Source organism: Stegostoma tigrinum, chromosome 20 (genome assembly GCF_030684315.1).
Source record: "Stegostoma tigrinum isolate sSteTig4 chromosome 20, sSteTig4.hap1, whole genome shotgun sequence".
In the NCBI taxonomy this organism is placed as follows: domain Eukaryota; kingdom Metazoa; phylum Chordata; class Chondrichthyes; order Orectolobiformes; family Stegostomatidae; genus Stegostoma; species Stegostoma tigrinum.
Window position 1 is genome coordinate 16204810 of NC_081373.1, and position 13058 is coordinate 16217867.

General features: G+C 39.9%; 1 protein-coding gene across 3 annotated transcripts in view; it reads left to right on the forward strand.

Moving 5' to 3' along the window:
- The window catches only part of slka (STE20-like kinase a), a 161078-nt gene that overhangs the window by 93890 nt on the left and 54130 nt on the right, over positions 1-13058 (forward strand). For all 3 annotated transcript variants that reach the window (XM_048550836.2, XM_048550837.2, XM_048550838.2), the window contains exons 8-12: positions 1947-2078; positions 3401-4588; positions 5692-5822; positions 8230-8353; positions 12349-12528. In XM_048550836.2, the coding sequence (XP_048406793.1) occupies positions 1947-2078; positions 3401-4588; positions 5692-5822; positions 8230-8353; positions 12349-12528 (1755 nt within the window). The remainder of the gene's footprint in view (positions 1-1946; positions 2079-3400; positions 4589-5691; positions 5823-8229; positions 8354-12348; positions 12529-13058) is intronic.

Consider the following 13058-nt stretch of genomic DNA (forward strand, 5'->3'; position numbering starts at 1 on the left):
AACAGCTGGTTTCTATATTGGAGTATCCCATCAGAGTCTGCAGATTTAGAATTCAAAGAGAAACAGCTGAAGTGAACAGAGAGAGCTGCTTTGTGCAGTCTACATTCTCTTATACAAAGATCATAAGAAAAATGGCAGCTTCATGTCTATCATATTTTGCTGTTTTGGCCTAACACCCCAACCATCTGTGAGTATAAGTTAGAACCTGTTTGTTAGATGCTTGCTTGTGTACCTGTATTGGCACTAAAATACTTCTTCACAGCTTTTCCACTGTGTGATTGCGTTTTAGTGTTTTTGAATTAACACGATCCAGAGTTATGAAAAGGCTGGAGGGTTCAGTGAGGAGTTTCAAAGAGTGGGTGAAGGATTTGCTGAATGTTTGAGACAGGGAGCATTTCCAGTTGCACAGTAATTTTTGTGTACTAACTGAGCCATGGCATACATATATTTGTCATTGAACTACACCTCAAAACACTTGTTTTAAACATACAAGTGCATTGTGAGCTAAATGTACCCTGGAGTACAGACAGTTAGAATTCAACTCCAAAAAAAATGGAAATATCTATAACAGAACGTCATCACCAACGCCCGATTTGCACCATTCCTCCTGAATACTGTTTTCTGATTATCACTGGATTAAACTCATGGCACCAAAACGGAGGCCAGCACCTGCCAGTATCTTGTCGCAGAGCACGCAGGAAATTGTAGTACAATTAGACTGCCTTATTGCTCATTAACTGTTATCAAGGTCCTCGTGACCCCAGAATTTTGTTGTTGACCTGTGCTTTGGGAACCCCTGGGTTCGAGGCTTGTAGAGTACTTTGAGCTCCAGATCATCTGTGCTGAGAATATGCAGCATGGTCATCAAGCAACATAGCATCATGACAGCAAGTAAGCTTTAGCTTGATCAGTGATTTTGAACTGGTTCAACTTTATTAACTATTGCCCAGTGTTGATCTACAGCTGGTAGTCTTCTTCTCCATTACACCTTTTCTCTGTGTTAAGCCAGAATCAGTCCCATCCCCACTAATCCTTTCCCGATGCTGATCCAGAATCAACTCTTATTATTTGTTTTATTGCCTGCGGCAAAGGCTACAAGTTAAAGAAATTGAAATGGAGCTTTCTAGATTTCACAGTAAACGCAGCAACATTTGAAGAGCCACATCAGAAGAATGATCCTACCTGAGGTATTAGCTATTCAATGCTGATGACCGATGTGCATTTCTGAAAAACAGACAAGGCTGGAAAACCCTAACAAGTCTAGCAGCATCTGTAGCAGCAAACGGTTAATTGTTTATCTTGATGAAGCTTCATCAGGGCCATTTGCATTTCTGAATGTTTTTCAGATTTGCAGTACTTTTTAAAGCTCTGGGAATATAGGGCCATTTTGCTCCAGGTCAATTTCAGTCCATGTTTAAAATTAGTTGTTGTTAGTGATGCTGGAGACCTTAAGAATGTGGTAGAGTTTCAACATCTCTTTTGTTTCTCAATGGATGCTGTACTGCTGCTTCGTGCAGTTACATCACAGTGATAGAGGGAGAGCCACATTTGATGACAGATAGCTTTAGCAGTAGCTCCGGACAGGAGGGATTTTCTTTAGATTCGTTCTTTGCACGTGTATACTGCTGTCTCGGCTAGCATTTATTTTCCATCCCTAAATACTGTTGAGAAGTGGTGGTGAGTTACCTTTTTGAACTGCTGTAGTCAGTGTGCTGTGGGTACACGTCGCTAGGAGGGCAGGAATTCCAGGCTTTTGTTTAAACGACTGTGAGGGAATGGTGGTATAGTTCTAAATCATGATAACACGTGGCTTAGAAGGGAACTGGCATGTGGTTGTGCTCGTCTCTGGTGTATGTTTTTGGTGGTCACAGATTTGAGATGAGTGTGACCTATTGTGTGTAACTTAGTTTTTGTTTCTAAAACTGTTTGTTTTCTCCCCTTTTTAGCACCCATTTGTGGTGAATGTTAACAGCAGTAAGCCTGTGAGGGAGTTGATTGCAGAAGCAAAGGCAGAGGTAACAGAAGAGATTGAAGAGAGCAAAGAGGATGAAGAAGAGGAGGATTCTGAAAATGCAGCAGTGAGTATCAGATATGCCAGGCCAACACAGTAATTACGAAATTTAAAGTTTAGCTAGTAAAGTGATTGTTTGCTTCTATCTTTAAGCCAGTTCTGTATCCAAATGGCTAGTTCTCCCTGTATTCCACGTGATCTAACCTTGCTAACCAGTCTACCATACTGAACCTTGTTGAATGCCTTTGCTGAAGTCGATATAGAGCACGTCCATGACTCTCCTCTTTTTTTGTTACTACTTCGTATAATAATAGTTTGTAATTTTGCAAAGTAGCAAAGGAGAGAGATATAAACATCTCCCCATTGATCATAAGATGATTAGTTGGATCACATATACAGATCAGTGGCTAGTAATTCTTCAGTGAACAACTCCCTACTTTTCTCCCTGCAGTCTGCCCACCATCCACAATGCTCAAATCTAGAGTGTGGTAGAACATTTTCTACTTCTCTGGGTGAATAAAACTCCACATCACTCAGGTTTGACTCCATACAAGATAAAGAGGCACACGTTATTGGCACACTATCTTTCACCTCAAACATTCACTTCCCCCACTGGCACGAAGTGGCAGAAATGCATACCATCTGCAAGATGTATTATGATACCTTGTCAAACCTTCTCCAATGCAACTTCTAAACAAGTAGCTTAGCATGACAATACCAGCAGATGCATGTGAACGCTATCCTCTGTAAGATGCTCTTTGTCCTGCCTTGAAAAGTTATCATCTTTCCCTTGTTGTTGTCATCTCAAAATCCTGGATTTTGTCCCATTACCATTGGCGTACTGACAATGTAATTCATTGCATAGGCCCAAAGCAGTGACCTACTATCACTTCAGTGGCAATTAGGAATGATTGCTCAATGTTGGCCTTGCCAGAATCACCATAACTATGAACAAATATAAAAAAGGATCCAGCAGTATGCTGTTCTATGAGAGTGACTTGACTAATCAAAATCACATTCTTGTGCCTTATTTAGCAGAGGAACGGAGCCATTCACTCTAAAGAAGAGTCTTTCTCTCCTTCATAGATTGTGTCACAATGGAAAGTTAGTGTATTGTGGACAACCTTTGGCCTTAGTGATTTTTCCTTGAATTTGGATTTCACTAAGTCATTGATGCTGTACCATTGTTGCTGTGTGTTGTTCCTATAAAATGTACCTCAGCTAATGCAAAATTTTTAAGTATGAATGGCAGCATGATCTTAATGCTCTGATTTGGTGTTTGAAATGCTGTTTCATGGATGGAACTAGTTATGAATAGAGCTCAAATAAATTAACTGTTTATTGATCTTGAATTACCCAACAAAAAAACTTTATGCTGTATCCCTCTAGGCTTTGCCAGGACATAAACGTGCCCCATCAGATATCAGCACTGCCAGTTCTGAGGATGAGAAACTCTCTCAGTCTCCTTCAACCCTTGAGGCTGTTTCTGAGAAAATGGAGACAGAGTCTATTGAAGAAAATACAGACAAGGTCAGTGACAAGCTGTCGGATGAGGGGATTGGTACCAGTGAAGGGGAGAAGCTGATGGAGAACAATGCTTCTGACACCAGTAATGAAGATGTACAAGGAGGTAGTGAGAAACTAGATACTGATGTTGGGAAACCTGTATCATCAGAAGAGAAAACTGAGACAGAAGAGCCAAATGTGGAAATCTCAGAAGCTCAGGATAGCACTGAGCAACCTTTGAAAGAAGATGACGTACATGAGGATGTTAGCAAACCTAAAGAGGAAAAGGACAAAGTGTCAGAGATACAAAAGGAAAGTGCAACTGGAAAAGAGAAGGAGACAGAAATGGAGACAAATGAAGGTAAGGTGGATGGAGAGAACACAGCAACCAATACTGAGGTGACAGAAGCCTTGGCAGTAACACAAGCAGAAAAAAGTGATGAAGAAGCGTCAAGAGAAGCTTTCAGTGCAATAGTGATCAGTGTGCAACCTAAAGAGTGCATACCTGAAGAAACAGTGGATGTAATTTCTGGAGAAGGAGAGCACGAGGGGCCAGAGTCAAATCTAAACACTCCAGCTCTTCCCAGTGAAGAAACAAAAGAGGTGAAGCAGGCTGATGATCTCAAAGTGAACTCTGATACACAGTTAGTGGAAAGTGGAAGATGTCCCGAGATTGCAGTTGTAACGGAGAGTGGTGTAAAATTAGAGCACACTTCAGATTCAGAGGCTGATACTAAGACACGACCTGAAACTAACTCTACCCAAGCAAGCATAACGTTGAGTGGCAAGTTGAATGAAACACAAGATGCTATGCCTTACAAAGTGAAGGAAACAGAGAGTGAGAGTCTAGATGACATAAAGCTGGAGATGACCCCTGAAATCAATGTCACCGCTGAAGAGATGAAGGAAAATTTTGATCCTGCTGCACAATCGAAGAGCGTGAGTAAAGAAAAAGAGAGAGATGCAGATTCTGGGAGTGGGTCAATGGTAGACAACAACAGCATCGACTTAAGCCTGTCCATATCCAGCTTCTTGTCCCGCAACAAGGAAACTGGATCGATATCCCTTCAGGTAACAAATCAAATTCAGATTTTTTTTAAAAAAGTCATTTTTTTTTATTTTGGTGTTCAGTAGAGTGTATTAATGTTTATTGACCATCGCTAATCACTTCTGAGAAGATGATAAGATGCCTTTATTGAAATTTTTGATTTGTTTGGATGACTGACGGTTCAGGGACGGACACAACACAGGGACCAGGATGGCAGGCAGACAACACAGGGACCTAAGCGACAGGTAGAGAACACTTGGACCAGGGTGGAAAGCAGACAACTTGAGAATCAGAGTAGCAGGTGGATGGCACAAGGATCAAGGACCAGCAGGTGGATTGCAGCCAGACTGAGGTAGCAGGCAGAAGGCACGAGGACTGGGGCAGCAAATTTTTGGCATGGGGACCAGAACAGCAAGTTGTCTGGACACGGACTGGGGTGGCAGATGAGTGGCACAGGGACCAGGGCAACAGGCGAATGGCACAGTCTGCCCACTATGACAGTCCCTATGTGGAGACCAGGGAGGTGATGGCCTAGTGGTATTATTGCTGGACTGTTAATCCAGAGACCCAGATAATGTTCTTGTGCTCCTGAGATGCTGCTTGGCCTGCTGTGTTCATCCAGCCTCACATTTTATTATCTTGGAATTCTCCAGCATCTGCAGTTCCCATTTATCTCATGTTCTGGGGACCCCGGTTTAATCCTGGCTTGGCAGATGGTGAAATTTGAATTCAATAAATATCTGGAATGAAGAGTCTAATGATGACCGTGAATCCTTTGTCGATTGTTGGAAATCCCATCTGGTTCACTAATGTCCTTTTAGGGAAGGAAATTGCCATCTTTACCTGGCCTGGCCTACATGTGATTCTGGACCCACAGCAATGTGCTTGACTCTTAACTGCCCTCTGGGCAGTTAAGGATGTGCACTAAATGTTGCCTAGCCAGTCATGCCCTCATCCTGTGAATGAATAACAAAAGCCAAAGTGATCTGGGATTGACAGTGACACATTAGCAGAGAACATAAGGCCTGTGATGGTAAAGAGACTGAGGCAGCAGATGGACAACATGGGGACTGGGGAGCAGTTGGTGTCCTTCAGTCACATGTTTATGTGTTTGCAATTTTAACAGGAAATGAAGCAACAGAAAAAAACATTGAAGAAAACACGTAAGTTTATGGTAGATGGTGTGGAGGTGAAAGTGACAACATCAAAAATTGTTACAGATAATGACAAAAACAATGAAGAAATGAGATACCTCAGGTAAGAGTCCAATCTGACCAATTTTGTTTAATACTAATTATAATGACACTTTTATAACATAGACAACAAGGTGTAGTGCTGGATGAACACAACGGCCAAGCAGCATCAGAGGAGCAGGAAAGTTGACGCTACAGGCCTGGCTCCTACTTCAGAAATGACCCAAAATGTAAGCCTTCCTGCTCCTCTGAGGCTGCTTGGCCAGCTGTGTTCATCCAGCTGTACACCTTGTTATCTCATGCTCCAGCATCGGCAGTTCCTACTATCTCTGAGTTTTATAACATGTTGAGTTTTGTTTTAGAGTAAATTATTCTCTGATGAATTTCAATCTTGGATCAAGCGTATCCTTCAGTGAGCGTCCCACATGAATTCGTCTTTGTTAGTAATGTATAAATTCCTGTTATCTTACAACCTAATGATTTCACAGCGCAGGACATCATACCTTCCATTATTTGTCTTCACAAAATGAGATCAGTAATTTATTTCTACACTACTAGGAATGTACTTCCTTGAATAAAGCAAGGTTTGTGTTTAAAGAACACCTTAGTACCTTTATATGAAAGATTTTAGTGTAGCATGGACAGAGTTATTTTGAATGATGAAAACAACTTCTTAACATAAGTGTAATCTCATGTTTTTGCTGGATATTAAATTCTAGCTGGAATATTTGAAGCTGCACCCAAAGTATTATTAATAAAAGCATAAAGTCAGAAAGGCTTTTAAAAAAGCTGAAAATAAAATATGTTTTTCTTATTCGTTCATTAGATATAGACAATAGGCATTGCTGGCTAGGCCAACAATTAATACCTACCCCAAATTGGAACTGTTGAGAGTCAACTGTGTTGCTGTGAGCTGAGTCATATGTAGGCCCGATCAGGTAAAACTGGCAGGTTTCATTCTGTAATGGATATTAGTGAACAACATGAGTTTTTCCAACAATTGACAGTGGTTACATGGTCACCATTATTCCAGATTTATTTTAATCAATTAAAATGTTACTTCTGCAGTGATGTGATTCAAACCCATGTCTCCTGAGCATTAGCTCAGGCTCTGGACTGCTAGTCCAGTGGAATTGCAGCCATGCCGCCACCTTGCCCTATTAAACAAAAACTGCAAGAAGCTCTATTATTAGGTTCAAAACACCACCCTGTTCACTGGCAAACATCTTTCTCAGGCCTGCTGCACTACTCCAGCAAACCTCCACACAAGCTGGAAGAACAACACCTCATTTTCCACTTGGGGATCCTGCAGCTCACTGGACTCGGTATCACATTCAACAAGTTATAGATTTTGAGCCCTCCTATGTCTTTACCCCAGCCCCCACATGCAGGCTTTGTTCTCACGTAGATATTACAGATAACCCATTGTTAGCCACTAACAGTCCCCATTAGTCGTGATTAACTCTCGTAGCCAGATTGTTATCCACTCCTTTATCTGTCCAACTGTTCTTTCTGTCTTTGAGCTCCATCCCCACCTATTGTTTACTTCTTCTCTCCCCACCCTATCTTCTGCATATAAACTGAGAGTTCTCTAGCCAACATCAGTTCTGAGGAACAGTCACTGGACCTGAAATGTTAACTCTGATTTCCCCCAGCAGATGCTGCCATTCCTGCTGAGCTTATCCAGAAATTTCGGTTTTTGTTTCTAATTGGCTTGTCACTGTTTGTGAGAATAGCCTCAGGTTTAGACTTGTTGGAAAATGTTCTGTTCCTGAGTAGCAAATGTTCCCTACTTTTATTCTCTGTCACTAATTTCAGAACTGGTATTTTGCTTTGAAGCATAATGTATTTACAGACCCTCCCTTAGAAAAGAAAGTGGATGACTTGGTTTTACATAATAGAGCCTGGCCGATTCTCAGTTAAACTCTCGGGTTTGAGATGAATTGAATATATTGTATTTAAAACTTCCTATTGAAGCTGTTTCAATATCTAAATAAATGAGTATGGAAACTGATTGAATTTACATGAGACAATCAGCAGCAATGTATATTTCTGCCAAGATTCAAATCTCAAACACGTTGTTTAGTTTCATCAAAAGCAATTGACAATAAATTATCTCCAGATTACTGAAAATCTGTGGCTTCCATTTTTGATGTCATTTGTAAGGTAAATTGCAAAACCAAAGGGAGTTAGCACAAAAGACATACTGCTCCTTCAGTTAAAACTAATTCTGAACATTTTGATTGTTTGCAGTTAGCTAATGCCTTGATTGTTTGTTTGGAATTGGCTTTTGACATGAAGCTGCAGCCTCAAACTCCATCCTAAAATTTGTTGTGGGAGAGGTATTGATGGACCTGCAATGTTTTTACCTCCTGATTTCTGAGTTTTATAACTTCTGTTTCGCTTTGTGTTGAAAGAACCATCTTTGAATGTTAGATTGTCTTCATTCTGAGTCTCTGTTCTCTGTGCAGGCGCCAAGAGTTGCGTGAGCTGCGGCTTCTTCAGAAAGAGGAACAACGCACACAGCAGCAACTCAGCAATAAGCTGCAGCAGCAGCGTGAACAGATCTTCCGCCGCTTTGAGCAAGAGATGACAGTGAGTCTAGAAATCTTCAGCATGTATGTTTAAACAACAGCCTCCTTACAGGCCATATTAGCAACACTGTAGAAGCTTTAATTCTCTGCCCCACTGTTGTACTCCTGAAGGCAGTTTTTGAAGGGTAGAACAGGAATCATCTTTACACCATCCTTACAACCATGTGAATTAGGAACAGGTATAGATCAGTCAGCTGTTTGAGTTTTCTGCACCATTTTATAAGATTGTGGCCTCAATTCCACATTCTTGCCTATTCCATACTCTCTTGATTCCTTGTTGGTTAAAAATCTATCTAAAATAACTGTTCTTAAAAATATTCAAGAATCCTGCCACCAGTACACTCTATTCATGACCCTCTAAGTGAGAAAAAGTTCTCATCTCTGTCTTAAATAAGAAAGCCCACATTTTTAATCTCTGTCCCTTAATTCTAGTGTCTCTCACAAGGGGAAAACATCCTTTCAGTATCCAGCCAGTCAAGTCACCTCAGGGCCTTGTATCATTCAGTGAGATGACTTCTCATCCTTCTAAATTCTGCTGGACGCATGCCAACCTATCCAACTTTTATTCTTAAGTCCTGTATCTGAACTGATTCTTGTGTAGTTATAATCTATCCATAAGTAAAGAGACAAAGTTGTACACAGCAGTCTATATGTGGTCTCATCAATTCCATGCCTAACTGTAGCAAAACATCCTTACTTCTATATACAAACCTCCTTGTAATAAAACAACAATATCCAATTTGTTTCTTTAGCCAGTTGTACCTGCAAACATGTCAGTGCTATCCATTATAAATAGATCTGGCTCCAGTTCTTTTATCTGTGGCACATCAGCTATTATATTTGCTCCCTGTTTGCCATCTGATCTTCTCTTTATATGAATATGTTACTGCGTACAATATCAGTGACATATTTTGTGTAGTAACATTTAATATAGCATTTTATTGAATACCTTCTGTAAATTCATGTACATTACATCTTACAGATCCCCTTTATTCACCTTCTGCATTCCCTGTAAGATGTGCACGTGGGTAGGCACACAGCCACTGGGGAGCTCTGCGCACACCAAACGGTGTGCTGATGCAAGACCTTTGCTTCCCGAAGCCACTGCCAGGTATACGCTTTAGAGGTCTGGGCAGTGGCAAATTAAAGGGGAATTGCTCAATTATTTGATACTCCACTTTAACAAAGCTACATTGATTCTACCTGCATTGACATTTTCTTAGTGTCCTACTAGAATGGATTTCAGCATTTTTCCTACGAGAAATGTTAAGCTAATTTGTCTGAGCTTCCTGCTTTTCTATTTTTCTTTGAGTCAAAGTTTCACTTACTGCCTTCCAGTAGTAGTGATGGGACCTTTTCGGAAATTAGGTCATCTTGGAAAGTTAATACTTGCGTATGTATTACATCCATAGACACTTCTTCTATGACCCAAGGATGAACTCTATCTCTGGAGCTCAGTACTTGCCAGTCTTCCGTTCTAATCGTTTTCCTGACACCTTTTCCTTGATGAATGTGACTGTTTTAACTTCCACCCACCCTTTCACCTTTTGAGTTATTAGTAATTCTTGGATGTTGTCTGTGACTTCCACAGTGAAGATACATTCAATATATCAATTCAATTCATCCATCATTCCTTTATTTTCCATTACTAATTCCACAAGCACACTCTCAAGAAGACTTAGCACACTTTGGTTACTTTTTTTTTAAAATAAGTGTTGTAAATGCTATCTGTTTTTACATTTCTAGCTAACTTTCTCACATTCTAATTTCTTAATCATTTTAAAATTATTCTTTGCTTTTTTCTAATATTCTGCCCAAACTGCTACTGTGTATTTGTGAAATCATATGCTTTCTCTTTCAGTTTTTTAATGCTGCCTTTAACTTTCTTAGATATCTGAGAATGGCGTGTCCTTGCACTGAATTCTTTCTTTCTATGCTGATCGATTTCAGTTCCCAGCTCTGTTCATGTACCCTCACAATGATCCTTGTTTAAGTTTAAAACATTCAACATTCACCTACTCTTCTCCTGAAACAGAGAATCAATCAAGCTATAATCCACGCTAGCTAGGGATCTCCTTTACTAAGATGTCATTGATCTTGTCTTGTTGCATATTACCAAATATAAAATCAGCTGCTCTGTCTTGCCTCCACAACTTGTTGCTCAAAGAAACTATTCCAAAAATACCATATGAACTTAACTTCCAAGCTGCATTTTCCAATTTGATTCATTCAATCAATCTATATGTAAATTAAAATTACCCATATTTATCACCAGACCTTTCTCTAACCCCGAGTATTTTGTCCGATTGTACGTTTGAACACTTTGAGGACCTACGACCTTCTCCCGCAGAAGATTTCTTTGCGCTTTCTCATCTCTACCCAAACATCCCACAGCTTGATGTTTAGTACTAGAGTTATCTCTTTGTTGTATTACAGCCACCCTTAATTAGTAGAGCTAACTCTTCACCTTTTCATCGCTTCCTGTACTTCTCAGATGTCATGTAACACTTTAATACTCAGCTCCCAGACTTGGTTGTTTTGCAGCCAAATTTCTGTAATAGCTATCAGATCACGCTTATCTTATTTTGATTTGGACAGATCAATCATCATTTTCTGTATGCCACACTGTTCCATAAGTCCTGCCAAAATTATAAAATCCCAGTGAGGCCACAGAGATGACTGATTTGCCTGACTGGCTGCTATTCAGGACCAAATTCATTCCAAGTTCTGTGATTTACAGAAAATAACGATTTATTATAGCATATCTAACTTTAAAAAAGAAAGAATTCTTCCAGTATGCTACCAGTTCCCTCAGTTGAACGTAAAATATCCAATGATGTCTATTTGAAAGAAGACCAGGCAAGTTATTGTTTGAGAAACAGTTAATGCTTAAGATTGAACATCAGTCTGAAGCATTAATTCTGTTTCCTCTCCACAGATGCTGCCTGATCTGAGCATTTCCAACATTTTTTCCTTCAGATTTCTTGCACCCATTATATTTTAGTTTGAGTTATTTCTGATATCCTGGCCATTATTTATCCACAATCATCATAATTAAAGTGAAATTATCTGGTCAGTATCACACTGATGTTTGGGATCTGGATATGCTCAAATAAACTGCTGTATTTCCCGCATTACAGCTTCAAAAGAATGTTTAATTGACTGTGAGGAACTTTAGGTTGTCCTTGGATTGTGAAAGTCTGTATATAAATGCAAATTGCTCTTTGTTTCTACTCATGGATTATTGGCTTTCTCACAACCCTCTTTAATGCGTTTTATCCTTGGTTTTGTTGTTTATTTCTTCAAATTTTTCAGCTGCATTTTTTTCTCGTTCTTTTCTCCCCCACCCTCTCCACACAGCAGAATCTCCCCATCTTTCAACCACACGTCCACCTGTCCTTTAGCCTAAAACCATTTAAATGTGCATGTGCCAATTTAAGCAGTACGTAACACGTGCACTTGTGTCAGTAGACACAGCCTTTTATAAATTCCTATTTAAAGACTTGGATAGTCAAAGCTGCCCGTTATGATATTTCTATTATACTGTTTCTACATAATCTCCTGACAGTTCAGTGTAGTGTTTCCTCATATGTTGAACAACCAAACCATCTGTAAAACACTCAAATTATTTAGCACTAACACTTTAGCTCAATATAAAGAGACTGGCAATGTCATCCCTTTCTAATGCTGAAGCCCTTTCAATTACTGATTCTCTGACCCTCTGTTTTGCTTTCATTGATACTTCAAAAAGAAGGCAAATTCTCTCTGTGTTTAGGTTTTAGTACAATCTGGGTGAAGCTTAATATCAGCTGCATGCCTTAATGTTACAGAATTAATGATATGGGGAATAGACGTTCAAATCTAACAATGAAGTTTGAAAATCTAAATTTAGTTTAAAACAAATCTGGAAATTTACTATCGGGGAGAAGATGGAATTGTTTGCTATTAAATGCCATTTGTAATTGGTCTACCTGGGTTTTTTCTATTCGTCTTCAGAGTAAGAAGCGTCAGTATGATCATGAAATTGAAAACTTGGAACGACAGCAGAAACAGACAATCGAGCGTCTTGAACAAGACCACACTACCCGCTTGCGAGATGAAGCAAAGAGAATCAAATCTGACCAGGAAAAGGAGCTGTCAAAATTCCAGAGCATGTTAAAAAATCGCAAAAAAGAGGTAAGAGACTACATTGGAAAAGAATGTAATTTGCCAGCACATAATACAGGTTGGTGCACCGTCCATAGGAAAGTACTGCTGGTATTACACAGCCGCGCGACGCACAGGTCAGGGTGAGAGAGTGGTACATGGTCCAGAGGTAATAACTGCCTATTGCTCACACTGCACCCCTTAATTAATAGCAACTGTACCTAGTCCAAGACAGTTAGAGGCCTGTGTGTGGCAAATTCCTGATTTGCCAAAGTGCACCATCTTGATTAATATTCTCAAACATTGCAGTGGGCAGTGCTTCTAATGCAGGCCCCAATTAGTATTTTCTGCAGTTGGTTCTCTGAAAGATTCAATATCCTATTGCTCCACAGAGTGAGGAGTATGCATGATACAAAATGGCTGGGATAATCCTAAACAGGCACTTGGTGGTCCAGAGGTTGAACCATGCTGACAAGAGATATGTTGTCAAAGCTTTTTGACTTGCACTGACAAATGTAAGAATGCCACATTTCAAAACATCAAGATCATAAACACCACAG